The 19,658-nt window shown below is 44.3% G+C and overlaps 1 protein-coding gene across 1 annotated transcript in view; it reads left to right on the forward strand.

Moving 5' to 3' along the window:
* Nucleotides 1-1,887: 1,887 nt before the first annotated feature.
* The window catches only part of galnt18b (UDP-N-acetyl-alpha-D-galactosamine:polypeptide N-acetylgalactosaminyltransferase 18b), a 321,574-nt gene continuing 303,803 nt past the window's right edge, over nt 1,888-19,658 (forward strand). The window contains exon 1 of the mRNA XM_041197647.1: nt 1,888-2,609. Coding sequence (XP_041053581.1) covers nt 2,372-2,609 — 238 coding nt within the window. The 5' untranslated portion in view covers nt 1,888-2,371. The remainder of the gene's footprint in view (nt 2,610-19,658) is intronic.

The raw sequence follows: 19,658 nt of genomic DNA on the forward strand, positions 1-19,658 counted from the left end.
ACCCTCACTCCCATCAGTCTGATCCCACACTCCCATCACCCAGACGCTCACTCCCATCATTCTGAGATTGTCACTCCCATTATACCATCTCTTCACTCCCATCACTCTTACCATCTCATTCCCCTCACTCTGAGACCTTCACTCCCATCAACCTGATTCCCTCATTCTCGTCAGTCTCAGACCCTCACTCCCACTACTGAGACTCTCATTCCTAACAGTCGGGTGCCCTCACTCCCATCACTCTGAGACCCTCACTCCCATCACTCCTACACATCAGCCCCTCATTCTGAGATACTCACTTACATCACTCTGAGACATTCATTCCCATTATCTGATCCCGTCACTCCCATCAGTCTGACACCCTCACTCCCAACACTCTGATCCTTAATCCTATCACTTTGAGACGATCATTCCTATCATTCTGATCCCCACACTCACATCACTCTTTCATACACTCATCACTCAGAGACCGTCACTTCCATCACTCTGATCCCCTCTCTCCCATCATTGAGACCCTTATTCCTATCACTCAGGTCCCCTCAGGCCCATCACTCTGAGACCCTCAATCCAATCAGTCTGAGAGCCCCACTCACATCACTCTGACTTCACTCTTATCACTCTGACCCTCAAGCTCATCTTTGTAACCCTCATTTGCATCACCCTGAACCTCTCACTCCCACCATTCTGAAACTCTCACTCTGAATACTTTGCACTTCCATCACTCTGACCCCCTCACTTCTATCAATCTGATACTCACTCCCATCACTCTGACCTTCACACCCTTCACTTTGAGATTCTTACTCCCACCACTCTGACCCCATAGCTTCAATCATGCTGATGCATTCACTCCTATCACACTGAAACCATCATTCCCATCACTCTGAAACCCTCACTCCCATCACTGAGACACTCACTTCTGTCATTTTGAGACGCTTAGTCCTATCACTCTGAGACCCTCATTTCCCTTCCTCGTATCCCCTCACTCCTGTCACTCGGACACTAATTCCCATCACTCTGACCCTCATTTCCACCACTCTGACCCTCAATCCCTTCACTCTGATCCCCTTACTACCATCATTCTGAGGCCATCACTCCCATTATTCTGATCCCCACACTCCCATCATCCTTTCACACACTCCTATCACTCTGAAACCCTTACTCCCATCACTCTGAGACCCTCACTCCCATCACACTGAGGCGCTCGCTCCTATCACTTTGAGATGCTCATTCCCATCACTCTGATCCCCTCACTCCCATCACTGAGACCTTCAATCCCCTCACTCCCATCACTCTGAGACCCTCACTCCAATCAGTCTGAGAGCCCCACTCACATCACTCTAACCTCACTCTCATCACTCTGACCCTCATGCCCATCTTTCTAACACTGAATCCCTCAATCCCATCATTCTGAGACTCTCACTCCGAATCTGACACTCTGTCCCATCACTCTGACCTTCATTATCTCCACTCTGAGACCCCTTACTCCCAACACTCAGATCCCATAGCATCTTACTGATGCGGTCACTCCTATTACTCTGAGACTCTCATTCCCATCACTCTGCTCCTCATTCCCATCATTCTGACCCTCATTCTCATCAGCCTCACCCTCATTCCCGTCACACTGGCCCTCAATCCCATCACTCTGAGACCCTCATTCTCCTGTGACACCCTTCCGCCCTGCTCTGTGTCGCAATATGGCTGTAGTGAGGGTGACCTGGGCTCTGCTGCCCCGGGTAAATGGCCCAGTCAGCCCGCAGATGGAGCCAGTTGATCAGCCAGGGAGCCTGGAGGGAGCGGGAGACGGTGCCAGTCAATTAGAGCCGGGTACTCAGCCTCTGGTCCCGGGGCCGCTGTGGATCAAACTCTGTCCCCTTCAACTCCGGGAGCTGCAGCCACCCCTCAGCTCTCTGCAACTGAAGGAGGCGACCCCGCCTCCCCTCCCAAACCCTGGGTCTGGAACAGAGGGAACCTGCTTAAACCCCAGCTCCGGGTCTCATCTCGGATTAATCAATCCGCCCCCCGCCCCCTCCCTCCTGCATTTAGGAGCCCGGTTTGCCTCGGCATCTGCCTCTTCTGATCCGGACCAGTCTCCCAATCAGCCGGAGGGAGGCTGGGGAGATTGAGTCTCTGTGCAAATTTGCATCGACTCCCCTAACTCCCATTCCGAGTGAAAAAGCCGCTGCAAGAGTTGGGTTGATCCGAATTTACAGGAGGAGTGAGACTATAAAAAAGAATCCGGATCTGGAGGGATGTCCCCCCGTCAGTTTCCAGCTGATTGGGCATTTCCTTGTTGCAGAAATTGACCTGAGAAATTCCAGGAGGCTGGAGAGAGAGAGGGAGAGAGAGGCTGCTCCGCACATTGTCGCAAGCCATGGGTTACTGTGGTAGGAAAACGAAAACTTTGGTCTCCACTTGTGTGATCCTGAGCGGAGTCAGCAATCTCCTGTGCCTCATCTACATCGGCTGGGTTACCAACTACCAGGGCAGTGGATACATTAAAGTGCAGCCGCCTTTACCTGAACTTAAATTGGAGGAGGACAAGAGGGAGAATCTGAGGCTGAGGGAGAGGTTAGATCGGCTGGAGAATGTTGTAAATCAACACTTACAAGGTAAGATCCGGCTCCATCCATCCAGAGTCTGTGACTGCACAACTCCCCCCATCCTCCCCGGTCCCACTCGATGCTCCTACCCCGGTGTTTAGCCTAAATGTCAAGATGGCTTTGATCTTATTCCAAAATTTTAATGTTAGACACTCCATTCCTTTACAGAACCGGCCACGATCATTTCTTAAAGACACAGGTTGTGGTCTTAATCCTAGGACAGGTTTACCAGTCTGTTCGAATTCTCCATTAGTGAATTCTCCACTTAATGCCCCATCAGGTTATTGCCCTGATGTCCCATCTCACCGCCTAATGACCCATCTGACCGTCCCCCTAATGACCCATCAGTCTGTACCCCTAATGCCCCTTCTGTCTGTACCCCTAATGCCCCATCAGTCTGCCCCCCTAATGCCCCATCAGGTTGTTTCTAATGCTCCTTCCGTCTGTACCCCTAATGCCCCATCAGTCTGTCCCCTTAATGCCCCATCAGGTTGTCTCTCTAATGCCCCTTCAGTCTGTACCCTCAATGCCCCATCAGTCTGTCCCCTTAATGCCCCATCAGGTTGTCTCTCTAATGCCCCTTCAGTGTGTAACCCTATTGCCCCATCAGTCTGTCCCCATTACCCCTTCAGTTTGTCCCTCGTATGCCCCTTTAGTCTGTTCCTTTAATGCTCCATCCATCTGTCCCCTAATGCCCATCAGTCTCTCCTAATGCCCCATCAGGCAGAGCCTCTGATGCCCATCTGTCTAACTCCTTCAATGCCCCATCAGGCTTTCCCTCTATTGCCCCATCAGTCTTCTCCTTTAATGCCCCAGGTTCCCAGTCTTAGATCATCCAGTCGACAGGTAAATGAAAAAGTGAAAGTTTGTTTGTTCCTCCCCACCAGCCTTTTGATAGCTGCTCCTGGTTGTATATTGAAAGGATTCAGGCAAAGCAGTTTATTGACCCCTTTGCTCTCCTCCCTCAGCCCCTCTAGGGGGTTTTATTTGTCAAATTTTGTCATCAAACAGCTGAAATGCCAGTCCCAGCTGTGAGTGAAGAGCTATAAATCAACCTGATGATGGACATTGGGTGTTTCTTTTAGCACAGAATTGATAAATCTGACACAGACTGTGAGATTTGATAACGAGCAAGTGACCCTGGGTGGAAAGCGTGATTCTAGCCCAGGGAATGTTCCAAATGTCCCCTAATGTTCTAACTCAGCCCAGGGTTGGGGGGTGGGGAGCTAGAGGGTTAGAATCCCGTGGAATAGAATCAAACATAAAACCAATCCTTCAAAAGCAAACTACATCTGTTTGAGCACACTGGTCGAATTAATAACAAACGTATCTAAACTCTGAGTAAATGGGCTTGGAGTTTGAAAGCTTATCACAATATTGATTTAACTGAAGGAGATGAAGGTATTAGAACAGTGAAAAGACCTTTTATGATCTTGTAGCAGAGAATCATTAGTGTTGCTGCTTAAGCATATCCAATAGACACATATATTATTTATCCCAAACATTTCATCTCACAAGTAGCTGATTGTTGAGAGCCTCAATGCAGACTAGAAGAAGCCCCAGAGGTTTAGAGGCTGCAGACCACTCTCAATGATGGCCAAGCAATATTGGTGGATACAAGGCTTTTAATCAATTTTTGTCACTGTCAGACCTGGCTCTATGTATAAGAAATAGGAGCTGGAATAGGCCATATGGCCCCTCAAGCTGGTTCTGCCTTTCAATATGGAGACCAAAACTGTGAACAGCACCCCATGTGTGATCTCAACAAAGACCTGGCAATTGTAGCAATATTTCTTTATTCTTATACTCCAATGCCATCACAATAAAGGCCAGCATGCTGGCTGGCTTCCTAATTGCTTTCTCTACCTGCATTCTAATTTCTCTGTTCCTTGTATGAGTGTGTCCAAGTCCCTCTGAACATCAGCATTTATAAATTTCACAAACGTTAAATGCCTCATCTGAAAAATGGCACCTCTGACAGTGCAGCATTCCCTCAGTACTGCGCTGGAGTATCTGCCTGGATTTAATGCTCAGGTTTCTGGAGTGGGACTTAAACTATGACCATCTTCCTGTCTGGTGAGTGCTACTCACTGATTCGTATTCAGAATTTCTCATGTGCTTCAAAGCCTCTCGAATGGATCGCCATGCCCATTTACAATGAATTATTTTGAAGCCCTAGGAAGTCAAAGACAGAAGGCCAGGAAAATCTAGTTGTCTCCCTTGGCTAAGGACACTGGGAATTTTCTTCCCCTGCCCTGCTTCTTGAACAACATTGTGTAATTTTATCAATATAAATAAACTTTTAATAGAAATACATAGAAGCTGGGAAACAGGCCATTCTGATTCAGCTAGTCCGTGTTGGCCTTTGCCCTTCATATGGGCAAATAGTTCTCATCATGTTTAACCACCAGTGCCCCCGTTCTCATATCCCATTCAACTCATTTCCTCTATCCACATCTCCAAACTAATCCTGAATGATGACATAAGGCTGGATTTTCATCCTAAAGTCAGATAACGGGAGTTGGGAACTGGCTCAGCATGGCCGCCTTGGGAGAAAGTGCCTGCAAAGGTGAGATTTTTATTTGGGTGGGGGTGTGATGGCCGATGCTAACTTGAGTATGGCCTGCTGCCCCCACCCCCCCACCCCCCATGAAACAGTGCAGAGGCAGCCATAGGGGTTGCCGAGTGCTGAGGTGGGCTGCTTAAAAGGCACCCTTTGGTGCTCTGGGACTTCACTGCAGTTGTTTTATTTAATATTAAGCCCTCATTATGCCTTCTGTGCTGAGAGCCCAGATATCCATTAGTCTGTTGAAACATCTGTGCCCAAGGGACAACATTGCATGATTGACAGCTCTTTCTCTTAGAGCCATTTTGTCAATTGCACTATGTTTATTTAACAAGATAAAGAGATATCAAGTGCATCTAGTCTCTGCTAATAGCCCTTTAAAGGTCTGGAATGATTCACATGTTTACATGGCTGTAGTGAAAAAAGTTTTTTTAAAGAAAGTTATGAATGAATGACTTTTTTAAAGCTTTCCCACACATGCCATTGTTACTATAGGGCTTATTGGTTCTGCAAATAGCATATACTGGGTGAATGGGCATGGAAGTGTCATAGGCTGGCATGGAGAATATGGGGGACATTGGGAATGGGTGGCATAAGTCAGCATGGAGGGTATGAGCAGCCATTGAGGGTGGTTACAGGGGCATAGATTGGCATGGGGGGAACACAGTTGATGTTTCGAGTCCTCATGATCCTTCAACAGAACTGTTGAAGCGTCATGAGGACTCAAAACATCAACTGTGCTCTCCTCCGCCGATGCTGCCAGACCTGCTGAGTTTTTCCAGGTATTTCTGTTTCTGTTTTTGTTTTGGATTTCCAGCATCCGTAGTTTTTTGCTTTTATTTTGGCATGGGGGGCACGTGTAAGAATTTTAGAACTTACCTTCCCAAAGGTTCCTTCAGCCAGACTATGGTTCACAATGCCTTGGAGTGGCCGTGAACCATGAATCCTTGGAAAGCTGGATTGACTCCACAAAAATTGCAGATGGTTAGGAGATGTCTATCCTCGCAATAGAGCCGGCCAGGTTGGGAGTGAAGGGTGCGTCACGACCCATACCAGCCCTCACCATTATCCTGTGCTGGCAAAAATTGGGGTGCTAGAAATGGGGCTGAGAATCCTGGAATTGGTCCCACCCACCATTTTTAAAGGTCTGCGGAATCTTCCCAATTCCATTGTCAGGGACAGAATTTATGTGTTTCCTTTTGCTGCCCATTGTGTTCAGTATGTTTTTGTAAGAGGGATGTGTCTTCTTACTCCCAGGGTGAGAGTCTCAATTAATTAATTTCCAGCAGCAAGCTTTTAGTGAGTTTAAAATAAAAGAGTTTATTATCACAAACTTGCCCTAGAATTTAAAACATGACATTCCGCTGAGCTGCCTCAAAGACACAATAAGATTATATACTGATGAAGGTAGAACAATATGGTTATAACTTATAATTATCATTGTCTCTTTCGTGGCAGGCCTGTAGTTTCTTGGATGAAGTTGATGCTTTGGGTGAAGTGAAGGCCCTATAAAGCAGAGAATTCTTAGTAAACTATGAGGCTTCTTGGAGACAAATTTCCAGGAGGTTTGTTCTCAGGTGAACTTGAAATTGGAACAAGTTGGGGGGACAGTCCTCCCACTTCCAAGGTATTGTTATTTATTATCTTGGCTGTTTGGATGACTTGCAGCAGGTTCAATGACTTTCAGTGGAATTCTATCCGTAGAAACACCAGCTTCTGGTGTTTTTAAAAGCAAACAAAGTATAGCTGTCTCATCCTGTGACTTGTACAAGTTCAAAGCCTTTTTCCTAATCAGGTGGGTGGTTAGGTCAAATATACATCCTGTGTTGTGGACTTCACACCCTGAGAGTTTGAGACTGCCAGTATCTTTGTATTTGAAAGACCCATTCAATTGATAATACCCTTTTGAATTAGTTTCAGGAAAAGCATTGACATCAGTCTGTAAGGCCCCCTCTTGAGACAGAGGGCTGGTTTCAATACACAAGAGAAGCTGGGTGATCCTTGGGCAGCTATTGTTTTGCATCCTTTTGTGGTCAGTTTTTTAAATTATAAAAATCAGTCTGGAATTCAGTATATACTGGGACATGATGCTGTGAAAATCCAGCCCATAGTTTCTCCCTCCATCACTAATGCAGCAAGTGAACCCCACATCCTCACACCTTTCTCCTACCCATTGGCCAAAGTCTCTTATAACTCTTTCAAGTACAAACATGTTTCCATCTGTTCCTATTCAGATGAAGTTACATTGTTTCATAGCTTGCCATGGTGAGATTTGAACTCTTGATACTCTTTTTTTTTTGAGTAAACCTGTTTCCATCTGTTTCAGATGAAGTTACATTGTTTCATAGTTTGCCATTGTGAGATTTGAACTCTTGATCTGGGGGTTACAAACCCAGTACCATAACCACTTGGCTATTTAGGCCAAGCCAAAGTCACTTATATTTAAACTTGTATCAATGGTTTGTTAATTGCATGTTAATTGTGTTTAATTGTATGCAGATGGTAGGCATTACCAAGGGATTTACTTGTTCTTCTATAGATAGGAGCAGATTGAAACTGTGCTTCGTAGAAACAGAAAATGCTGGAAAAACTCAGCAGGTGTGGAAAGAGAGAAACAGAACTCTGGGCAAAATTTTATCTGTGGCACATGGTTCCCAATGGTGAAACAGGAAATGCGCGCCAATTCCACTCTCCTGCTTTTTGCTGGTTTCCGAGTGATTACAATTCAAATTTAAAGTGTATGGGAGAAACATGCAATCATGCAGCGGGGAAAGCTTTCCAGTGCTGAAACCCACTGTCAGCTGACAATGCAGTAAGTACGGGCGGGTTATAAAAGAGCCTCCTGGTCAAACAGGGAGTCTCTTCATCATGGCCCTAACTTTCTTGCCCAACTCCATTGCAATTAACATAAGACGCATTGTGAAAACAAAGCTGGCAAGGGCATTTTCAAATTTAAATTACACTTGTCAATATTTCACTTTGCATTGGCTTCACTTTATTCATGTGTGATTTACCATTATTTGTTGACTGGTTTATTCAGAAAGCTAAATGTACTGGCGTGCCTTGTGATTGGCATGTATTGATGGTTACAGCAGAGTTAGGGACATTACTGTGAACAAAACAATAAGGCTTGATATGCCGCAAATATGCTGCTTATCTGCATCTCAACCTTTTGTCCAAAAATCAACATTTTGGCTTCTGCCTAATTAGCCATGTTTCCTGTTCCTGCACGCTCCATAAAATACCCCCTGAGTCTCTCTCCACAGATGCTGCCAGATCTGCTGAATATTTCCAGCATTTCCTGTTTTTATTTCAGATTTCCAGTATACAGCGTTTCACTTCTGAAACAGTGATTATTGGGTTTGGAGGTGCATATTTGCATTGTGTGTCTCTGTAATTAAAAGCTATAAAGATTAGGCTGCAGTTTCACTGCCTGGCTATCTCAACTGGAACATGAAGATAAAAGCAAAATACTATGGATGCTGGAAATCTGAAACAAAAACAAAAATAGTTGGAAAAACTCAGCAGGTCTGACAGCATCTGCGGAGAGGAACACAGTTGATGTTTCGCGTCCGTATGACTCTCCATCAGAACTCATGAACTCTGATGCAGAGTCATACGGACTCGAAACGTCAACTGTCTTCTTCTCCGCAGATGCTGTTAGACCTGCTGAGTTTTCCCAGCTACTTTTGTTTTTGTTTCAAATGGAACATGGCTGACTACAAAAATTTATAGTAAGGGTAGCTACACAGACTGACAAAAAAGTGGCAAGTGGTGTCCAATGGGGAAGTTACAAAGAAACATAATAAATCAAGAAAACTGTCAGCATTTTAGCTACACAGTGCTGCCTGGCTTTATGCTTCCTCTCCTGAATTGACCCAGACTTTGAGGGATCAGTTTGGGTTCAGTGAAGTTTGGGGAGAAATTCATTACAAAAGCCTTGGATTATTTTTCTGTGTCCCATGCACTCCTCTCCTTCCCCCTAATTGGCCCATGCAGGGCTCCAATCTTCTGGCGGGGGCTGGGGGGTGATGCAGTGGCAGTGCCCCAGTGCCTTATGCAAACACTCTTTGGGGTTATAGTAATGTAATGGTTATGTTACTGGACTAGTAATCCACAGTAAGTGAGTTCAAATCCCCACCATGAATTCAGCTTTTCTTAAAATCAAAAAAGTCTGGAAATAAAAAGAATCTGGTTATCAATAAAAGTGATCATAAAGCTGGCTTAGCAATACTCTCGGTTGTATCAGACTGTGTTCCATAAGATGATTCACCCACCTCCTCAAGGGCAGCTAGGAATGGGTAACAAATGGTGGCCTTGCCTGTGATGTCCACATCCCACGAAGGGGTAATATATCATTTCCAGCCATGTGAATCTAGCCAATTGTTAGTGATTCCTGGATCCTTGCTGGGCCCTGATCCCCAATAAGTAAGCAAGCTCAGTTATTGACAGTGGGATTTTGGTTCAAGACCAAGTGTTGCATTTTTCAATGAGAGAGTTGTGTAAACCAAGAGAGAACTGTTTCCAGTGGCAGGAGGTAAGCAGAGAACACTGATTTATGGTGATTGGCAGAAGAACCAGAGATGACACAAGGAAAAGATTTTTTACATGGTGAGTTGTTGTGACCTGGAATGTGGTCCCTGAAAGGGCAGTGGAAGCAGATTCTACAATAACTTATAAAAGGGAAATGGATAAATATTGTGCTGTGCTGTGCTGTGCAATATGGGGAAAGAGCTGGGGAAGTGGAATTAACTGGATTGTTCTTTCAAAGAACTAGTACAGGCATGATGGGCTGAATGGCTTCCTTCTGTTCCATATCATTCTATGCTTGATGTGGCTTTAAGAAAGACTAGAATGATTTGCCCATCACCCCAAAGTACTGTCAGGGATTAGAAGGAAGACGGAGAATCTGTGACTGAAACAGCTTTAAGTAAGTAAGCCCTTTATTCAAAACCAAAAAGAGCCCATGGGATTTATTCATCACTCCCTTCATTAGCTGCAGCTCAACATATTTTGCATCACAGCCATAGACATCAGTACCAGGAAAGAATGGTTAAGCAGGTTATATGTAGACAGCTATAAACCCTCACCCCCAGATATAAATTACAATGGATATTATCAATGCAGCAAACTTTAATGCACAGGGTGCAGTCCATTCTCTTTGGCGTTTTGAGAACCCTTAGAATGTTTGTAAAATTATTCTGATGGATCATTTCACCATCCCTGATAAATACTGTGGGTGTGTAAGGCTAATGAAGAAAATTTAGAGCTCCCAACAACCCTCTCTGAATGATAGATTAGCCTTCGAGGGCTGCATAAAGCAATTTCAATCATGATTATAACGGGTGCATCTCACTTACCTGTAGTGGAACTCAAGACGCTTTACATTGCTGCCTAGAAATTGTATTAAAACACTGCACAGATTTGCTTGCGAGTGACGCACAGATTACACTTTCAATTACTGTCTGCATTCCAATAGAGCAAAGATGTTGCATCTGCTCTGCACTATAAACAGGTTAGAACAAGAAAAATGAGAAAGAAACTGGGAGCAGAAAGCAGCTTGAGTGCCTCTTTCAAAGAAAGGAATGGATTGCATGGTAAATGCACTCATCTGTGTGTGCTGCTGGATTTGTGTGTGGGTTTAATTGCTATCCGTCTTGTTGACCGAAAAGGGAAGTGATGCACTGTCAAGTCCTGGACACTGGGGAGGGGAATGGAATGGAAGAGAAGCGGGGTGGATATTGAAGACACAATGACACGGAGATGCTGGAACCAGGCACTGGGTGTATAATTCCACTGGCGCACTGATTTCACAGGTCCAAACCCCTCAGCAGGCTGATGCTTTTGTGAGTCACGTTTCCAAAGTGTTTTGTAAGAGCCCTCAGTGCACAAACACAAGTCTTCCAGCAATTCCTGCACCACCATCCGTCTGTTGCAGTTCAAAGTGGTCTTTTTGTAACTTCTGCAGAGTAAGATTTTACAAACAGCACAATAATCTTGTGAAAGATAATGGACTTAATGCGTGGGAGTAATTTTGATTAAACAGTTCAATTTTTGGTGGCAAGTGTGGGCAGTTTAAGCAGCGCACGTTAACATTCTATTCTCACGTGTGGTATGTGATGTTTGATTAATTATAAGGTGGCAAAATGCCAACAGTAGCAATATTTTACAAAGCATCATCTCTCATCAGCTTTGCAGCCCAAAAATTAAGATGAACCATACAGATTTCCCTCAATCACTGAACATTTATTATCCCTGGTCCCTGGTTATTTCATTTAAAATTGTTAAACAAAATGGCAAAGCTGAGTGTGACACGTTAGCACTCCTTTGGCAAGTCTCTTGACTCACAAGTGAAAATATGTAGCTATGTGCTAAAGGTGGGACGTTATCCCTGTGCTCCATTTTTTTCAATGAAACCCTAAGGAATGTGACCAGACGGACCTTGAGTGACCTTTTAAATACAGCCAGACCGTCTGCAAGGATAATGCAGGAACAGTTCAAATATTTGGAATGCAGCGCGGAATCAGCCCTAGACCTTTATTGCCCGCAGGTTTCCTGCTTCAGTCTGAACGGTAGTCTTGAGACCCTCGAGTGCTGTACACCCAAATGCTCAGAGTATAGTTGTTTATGCTGTGTCAGTTACATTATTCAGAGGGAACTATGGTTTCGCTTCAACCCTGCAACATACATCCTGTGCATGTGCAAGCACTTGTGTGCACACAAAATTGCATGGGCGTCTATGGGGGGTAGTGTATTTGCACGTTGGTGTGCGTGTGTGCTTAAATGTGCCCTTGCAGATGAAAAATTAAAAAAAAACAGATATTTTCTGCTGCTGCAAGTAAATTGGGTGATGCAATATTTTATGTTGACCTGAGAACCAAAATAAATCTCATCAAAGAAGGGAAGATCTGTGTTCCTTTTTATATGATTTTAGATAGTCAGAATAATTGTGACTTAAAAATAGTGGATGATAGGCATTCAGCCATGGTTCAGTTTTTCATGTTCTTGTTACAGTTTGTGGAGTTGATAACTGGACTCTGTGAAGCAGGCAAGATTATTACCTCAACAAAAACAGAATTACCTGGAAAAACTCAGCAGGTCTGGCAGCATCGGCGGAGAAGAAAAGAGTTGTCGTTTCTAGTCCTCATAACCCTTCAACAGAACGTCATGAGGACTCGAAATGTCAACTCTTTTCTTCTCTGCCAATGCTGCCAGACCTGCTGAGTTTTTCCAGGTAATTCTGTTTTTGTTTTGGATTTCCAGCATCCACAGTTTTTTTGTTTTTATCTATTTAGATTATTACCTCACCTGGAAAAAGAATCAGGAAAATCTTTAAAAGGCTATTTCTTCCCAAAGTCTTGCAGGCTATTAGAGTGTGTAAAGCCAATAAGATCTAAGGATCTGTTGTGGATCAATTCAATCTTTCATTGTTAAGTATTTATTATTGATAATGTGCAGCGTTTTTCTCCTTCTGCATTATCTTATTTTTATACATCTAACTATTGAGCTTAGCTTGAAATGAAAGACCTCTTGCATTGTGGTGGGCTTTTAATGTGGTTTTGGTGCATTTATGCTGTTAACTAAAGCCTCATCATTAGTTCTGTGGCACATTATTCCATTTAAGGAATCATTGGGACCTGCCCCTGTTGAGCAGATGGAAATTACTTTGGGTAAGGCAATGTGTCAGTTCAAAGTTCTTTTCAACTTTCCCTTACAGTACTTGTTAACTTCCTGAGAGATTCATCCTACTCAAAGAAACTGACTTTAATGAACTTAAGTTAAAAGTGTTGTGAGAAGGTCAGAATTGTAAAATAAATTGGTTAAAGAATTAAAGGGAAATGAGGAAAATTATTCCATAAAGAGAACAGTTAAGATCTGAGACACTGCCTGAAACTGTGATGGAAGGCAAATTGGTCATGCGCTTAAAGAAACCAGGGTGATGGAGAAAATGCTGGTGCAGAGCTAATTGGATAGCTCCTTTAAAGAGGTAGTACAGGCATGATGAGACAAATAGTCTCCTGTGCTATAAGGTTCTAGGATTCAATGATCAGACGGCACTCGTTGAATTATTTTGGTCCTAAAATGTGATTGTGTTTAAAATCGTCTGTCCCTTTAAGATCTAATTAAACTCCCTACCTGAGCTTATGATTGTTCAATTGCTGTTTGGTGGGCTAAGTTTGCAAGTTGGAAGTTAATTTTTCAGAAAATTAAGAAGCCAAGGCCAGAATATACTATACCAGATAATGGCCGCAGGTCAATAGGTAGTTTCACCATAAAGCCAAACAGTATTGTTACTTCAGAAAGACGATTACGGTAGAATGTCAACCTTCAAACTTTCCAAAGGACATTGCAGACACATAACCTACTATGCCAGACCATGAAACTAACAATGTTCTTCCAAACCAGGGACAGTGAATTTATCAGATAGGCATTTCGACAAGCCAGCTTTCACAGATTTAAAAAAAAAACTTATACAATTCACACATCCTCTGATGCAGTGGATGCACTGTGTATGAGTGCTGTAGCTATCAGCTGTGACTCAGTGGATGGTGCTCACCTCTGATTCAGAGGGTTGTAGGTTCAAGTCCCACTTCAGAGTCTTGAACAACCCGCCCAGTGTAGCTCTGAGGGAATACTGCACAATCAGATGTTAAACTGAGCCTCTACCCTCTCAGAGTTTATTATACACCATAACTTTTGTTCGCAATTAGTTTCCATTTTCTTTGCTGCTTTTTTTTTTCTCTTGGTTCGCTCTTATTTCCTTTTCCTTTCATTCGAATGGCAGCTATTCAGGATTCTGCCATTCATACCTCCTCTAGGCACATCTTTTGTCTCTTTTGTTGTCCCATTATCATTCCCTTTGGCTTTGCACCACAAAACCTTTTGACATTTAATCTCTCCAGTCTTTCGCCCTATGACGCACCTTCCCTCTATTCTTTTTCCCAACTCCCCGCCTTCACTTACTCAAATTTCTAACTTTTCTAGTTCTGATAAGACCTGAAACATTGGCCTGAATTTTTACTTTTGTCTTCAGTATATCGATATAGGGACAAAGAGCAGGCCCTGAGGTTGCACTTTCTGGCAGTGGGACCTGCTTGCCAATTTTATCTGCCTGTATGTCCACCGTCCAATTAAGGACAGTGGATGGGCTCCTGATGCTGCCAGCCCAATGACAGGGCCCGCAGGCCTGAAGCCCCAGTTGTACCACCAGGAGAGGTGGTTTTTGCTGAAGTAGGCAGGAGACCTTGAGCCTCTGACTGGAAAGTCCAAAAAGTAACATTCAGGGGGTTGATGGTCAGAAGGGACACACTTTCCAACCTGTGGCCCCCTCTTTGGACCATGGAGCTTCTGCTTTCAATGCCCCCCCCCCACCACAACAGCCCGCACCTGCTTTCCAAGGCTGCCTTCATTAAGTTCCCCAGTTAGCGGATGTTCACTCTGCCATCAGCAAAAAAAATTCTCCTCATTTCCTCACTGGCTCTTCAACCTGTGTCCTCTGGTTACTGACACCCCTGCCAGTGGAAACAGCTGTCCTCATTTACTCTTCATGTTTTTGAGCACCTCTACTAAATCAACTAATTCCTTGGGCATCTTGTTAAATTATTACTTTGATGTCATGCACAATGTCAGAGTCTTTAACTAGGTGTTAGTGATTGAGACGGGATGGAGGCCTAACCTGTTGTCTCTCGGCTGTTTTGCTGTGGAGCTCAAAGCAAGCAGGGAATTGTTTCTGGAGTGCTACTGTATTCAGTCAATGCAGCTCTCTTGGAATATATTCTTAGTTATGAGTGACTAGGAGCTGCAGCAGTGCAAAGGAATTTGGTTATCTAACTATCCAAATCACTAAAAGTTAGTTCACAGGTACAGTAAGTAATCAAAAAGGCTACTGGAATGTTGGTCCTTATCCCAGGGGTTGGTGTACAAAGTGATGTTTCAGTTGTACAGCCTTGGTCAGACCCCATCTGGAGTAACTGTGTTCAGTTCTAGGCACTGCACCTTAGCGTCCACAGCTTTCACACATCTGGGGACCCGGGTCCTCAAAGCATTCGAATCACCATGGCAGATGGTGGAATTTGAATTCAATAAAAATCTGGAATTAAAAGTTTAATGGTGGCCATGAAACAATTGTCGTAAAAACCCATCTGGTTCACCATTATCCTTTAGAGAAGGAAATCTGCCATCCTTACCCAGTCTGGCCTACATGTCACTCCAGACCCACAGCAGTGCGGTTGACTCCTAAATGCCCTCTGAACAAGGACAATTAGGGATGGGCAATAAATGCTGGCCAAGTCAGGGATGCCCACATCCCCTGAAAGAACATTTCAAAAAAAATCCTGGTGTAGAGAATTTCAGCAAAATGTTTTCCTCAGACAGTGTGGGTAGAGCTTTCACTGGAAATATCAGTGCAATCTCCATACCTTAAAGCTTGTGTAATGCTGAGTGAAAAGAAAGAAGGAGCAAATACCCAGATATACTTCAACATAACAAGCTGGGTTTGAACCTTTCATCCTTCAGATGAGGTTTTCACTAAGGCAAGGAATCTCTCTGAAGGTGTATATGACTCTTCCGATTATTTATTTTTCCCCTGGTTTCAGCAGTTAGTGTTTCTGGGTAAGATGCTGCAGCACTGAGACTGGGCCAGAGCAAAACAACATCTGTTGATTCTGCTCTCAGCCTATGCTTGAACCTTAACCTCAGACTGAGCACCTCCTACTGCGCAACACTGTGAAACATAATTCTCTCTTTTTAAATGTGACCAGCTGTACATCAGTGGAGTGTAAGAACCCAAAATTTACACTGATTGCAAATGGCTAACTTCAGTGGTTCAGTGTCACAATCCTTGCATATTGTTCTCTGAACACTAGGTGGCCACCTGATGGGACTAAGCATTATTCTCTAGTATTGTTTTATTATTGTTTGATAGATTTCTCTCGAGGGTCTGAAAATAAAAGCAGCCAGTTATTACCAGATCATTTGGAGTGTTTATTCAGATGCAGCAATAATGACTGTCACTCTTGGACTGCCAGCTAGGGATAAGCTGAAACAGTAGTTTTGGAATGGTTTGGAGTAGACCTTTCCTTCATTACTTGCCAATTTAAGATGCATTGAAAGAAAAAAGAGACTTGCATTTATATAGTGCCTTTCACACCTGTGAGATGCCCCAGAGTGCTTTACAGCCAGTTTGATATTTTTGAAGTTAGGTCACCGTAATGAAAGGAATTGCAGCAGCCAATTTGCACACAGCAATGCCCCAGATACAACAGCGACATAACTTATTAAATAAAAAAAAATGGGTAGCGTTGGCTAAACCAGGCATGACCTGCTGAAATGGTAGCCCTGATAATGAAAACTTATGTGCTTAAGTCACAAGAGTGACACTTTAACCACAGCTTTCAGATTCCAAGAGAGTTATCCACAGAGCCATGGGTGACTCCCCCAATGCTAAATGAAGAAGCAGAATTTTGACCAAAATACTTTAAACTGTTACTATTCTGAATATACCCCTGATTTTTTGTGTATTTCTTGTAGCTATTCTGCTGTCTTTAAAGTTTAGAATAACATCATCATCATATGTACTCTGCCCAAAGGTAGATCTTTGGCTCCTAAGTCGTCTTTCTGTATCTCTGTCCTGTGTCAAGTCTTTTCATTTGCCAATAACTTATTTCAATTTTCCAACCATTGGAACATATATCAGTATATTTTAAAACTCTGTTTTTTTCATCACGACAACCAGTTCCCTGAAGCCAAAAGGATAAGAAATTTGTCTTTTCCCAGGTTGTGGTTGATTGTCCATGAAGCCAGATGCTAGGGATCTCTTGATGTGATTGTACCTGAGCTGTCGCTTTGTGGGCCTTGGCCCATCACTTTCCACTCCCTCCACCTGGCACCTCCTGGTCAAACAGCTATTGTTCCCCAATTTCCAATATTTTTCTAACTGATAAACAAAAGCATTCAAATACAGCTAAAAAAAACACGCACACACAATTATCTTTAAGTCACTATGATTAATTTCCTGGGTGTTACTCACCACAGTGTCCAAAAGATTAACCTTTCATTCATAGAAGGTTGACAAACCTATTCAGTGCACAAATAGTTCTGTGGTGACTTGGGCAACGCTAACTCACAAAGTAGAAGGCAGCAGCTGTTGAGAGTTGAGTTTTCAGGATGACTGTAAGACTCTTGAGGGCATGTTTGGTCAGGGATTCTGAATAGGAGGGAGGTGTGTGAAACACAATCAGATTGAGAAAAATGCTTAAATTTCAGCTCAAAGTTATTTTACCTCCTGCTACAGCCAGCAGTTGATTTATGAAGTGCTGGTGTCACAGTCCCCTGCTTCTGAATAGCCCTTTTGTTGGTCATGACCTGCTTCATAACAGCGGTCATGGAGTAAGTACTGTCTATGATGTTTTTGCAACAGAGTGGATCACGGGCTTCTGATCTCTGACCATGCCTTGACTCAGAACTTAAAATCATAGAATTACAAAGAATTTTACACCACTGTAAACAGGTCATTGTTTATGCTACACACAAGCATCCTCCCACCCTTACTTCATCCCACCCAATCAGCATAACTGTCTAAATGACTCCAAGTCTACAACACATTTGTTACAAACTAAAACAGTAATGTTGGATGGAGTGGGGGAGGAAATACAAAAACATTTCTTTGAGAAGGACTAATGACACAATCCTGGAGTCCCAATAAATACTGACACATTCCCAGAGACCCACTGTAAATGTTGACACACTCCTGGGGCCCCACTGTAAATACTGACACACTCCCGGGGACCCACTGTAAATACCGACACACTCTGGGAACCCACTGTAAATAGTGACACACTCCCCGGGACCCACTGTAAATACCGACACACTACCCCAGGGAGTGCCTGTGAATGCTGCCACACTCCAGGGGACCCACTGTAAATACTGACACACTCCCAGAGATGCACTGTAAATGCTGGCACACTCCCGGGGACCCATTATAAATACTGACACACTCCCGGGGACCCACTGTAAATACTGACACACTCCTGGGGGTATACTGTAAATACTGACACACTCCCGGGGACCCGGTGCAAATACTGACACACTCCTGGGGACCCACTGTAAAGACTGACACACTCCCAGGAATCCACTGTAAATACTGACACACCCTGGGAACCGACTGTAAATAGTGACACATCACCCCGGGGAGCGCTTGTGAATACTGACACACTCCCAGGAACCCACTGTAGATGCTGACACACTCTGGGAACACACTGTAAATACTGACACACTCCGGGGACCCACTGTAAATACTGACACATTTTCGGGAACACACTATAAGCACTGACACTCCCGGGGACACACAGTAAATACTGACACACTCCTGGGGACCCCTGTAAAAAGCGACACACTCCTGGGATCCAACTGTAAATAGTGACACACCACCCCGGGGAGCGCTTGTGAATACTGACACACTCCCAGGAACCCACTGTAGATGCTGATACACTCTGGGAACACACTGTAAATACTGACACACTCCGGGGACCCACTGTAAATATTGACACACTCCCGAGGACTCACTGTAAATACTGACACACTCCCAGAGACGCACTGTAAATGCTGACAGACTCCTGGGGACCCACTGTAAATACTGACACACTCCCGGGGACTCAATGTAAATACTGACACACTCCCAGAGACCCACTGTAAATACTGACACACTCCCAGAGACGCACTGTAAATGCTGACAGACTCCTGGGGACCCACTGTAAATACTGAAACATTCCCGGGAACCCACTGTAAGTACTGACACACTCCCGGGGACCCACTATAAATACTGACACACTCCCGGGGACCCACTGTAAATACTGACACACTCTGGGAACCCACTGTAAATAGTGACACACTCCCCGGGACCCACTGTAAATACCGACACACTACCCCAGGGAGTGCCTGTGAATGCTGCCACACTCCAGGGGACCCACTGTAAATACTGACACACTCCCAGAGATGCACTGTAAATGCTGGCACACTCCCGGGGACCCATTATAAATACTGACACACTCCCGGGGACCCACTGTAAATACTGACACACTCCTGGGGGTATACTGTAAATACTGACACACTCCCGGGGACCCGGTGCAAATACTGACACACTCCTGGGGACCCACTGTAAAGACTGACACACTCCCAGGAATCCACTGTAAATACTGACACACCCTGGGAACCGACTGTAAATAGTGACACATCACCCCGGGGAGCGCTTGTGAATACTGACACACTCCCAGGAACCCACTGTAGATGCTGACACACTCTGGGAACACACTGTAAATACTGACACACTCCGGGGACCCACTGTAAATACTGACACATTTTCGGGAACACACTATAAGCACTGACACTCCCGGGGACACACAGTAAATACTGACACACTCCTGGGGACCCCTGTAAAAAGCGACACACTCCTGGGAACCAACTGTAAATAGTGACACACCACCCCGGGGAGCGCT

The sequence above is a fragment of the Carcharodon carcharias genome, chromosome 10 (genome assembly GCF_017639515.1).
Source record: "Carcharodon carcharias isolate sCarCar2 chromosome 10, sCarCar2.pri, whole genome shotgun sequence".
In the NCBI taxonomy this organism is placed as follows: Eukaryota; Metazoa; Chordata; class Chondrichthyes; order Lamniformes; family Lamnidae; genus Carcharodon; species Carcharodon carcharias.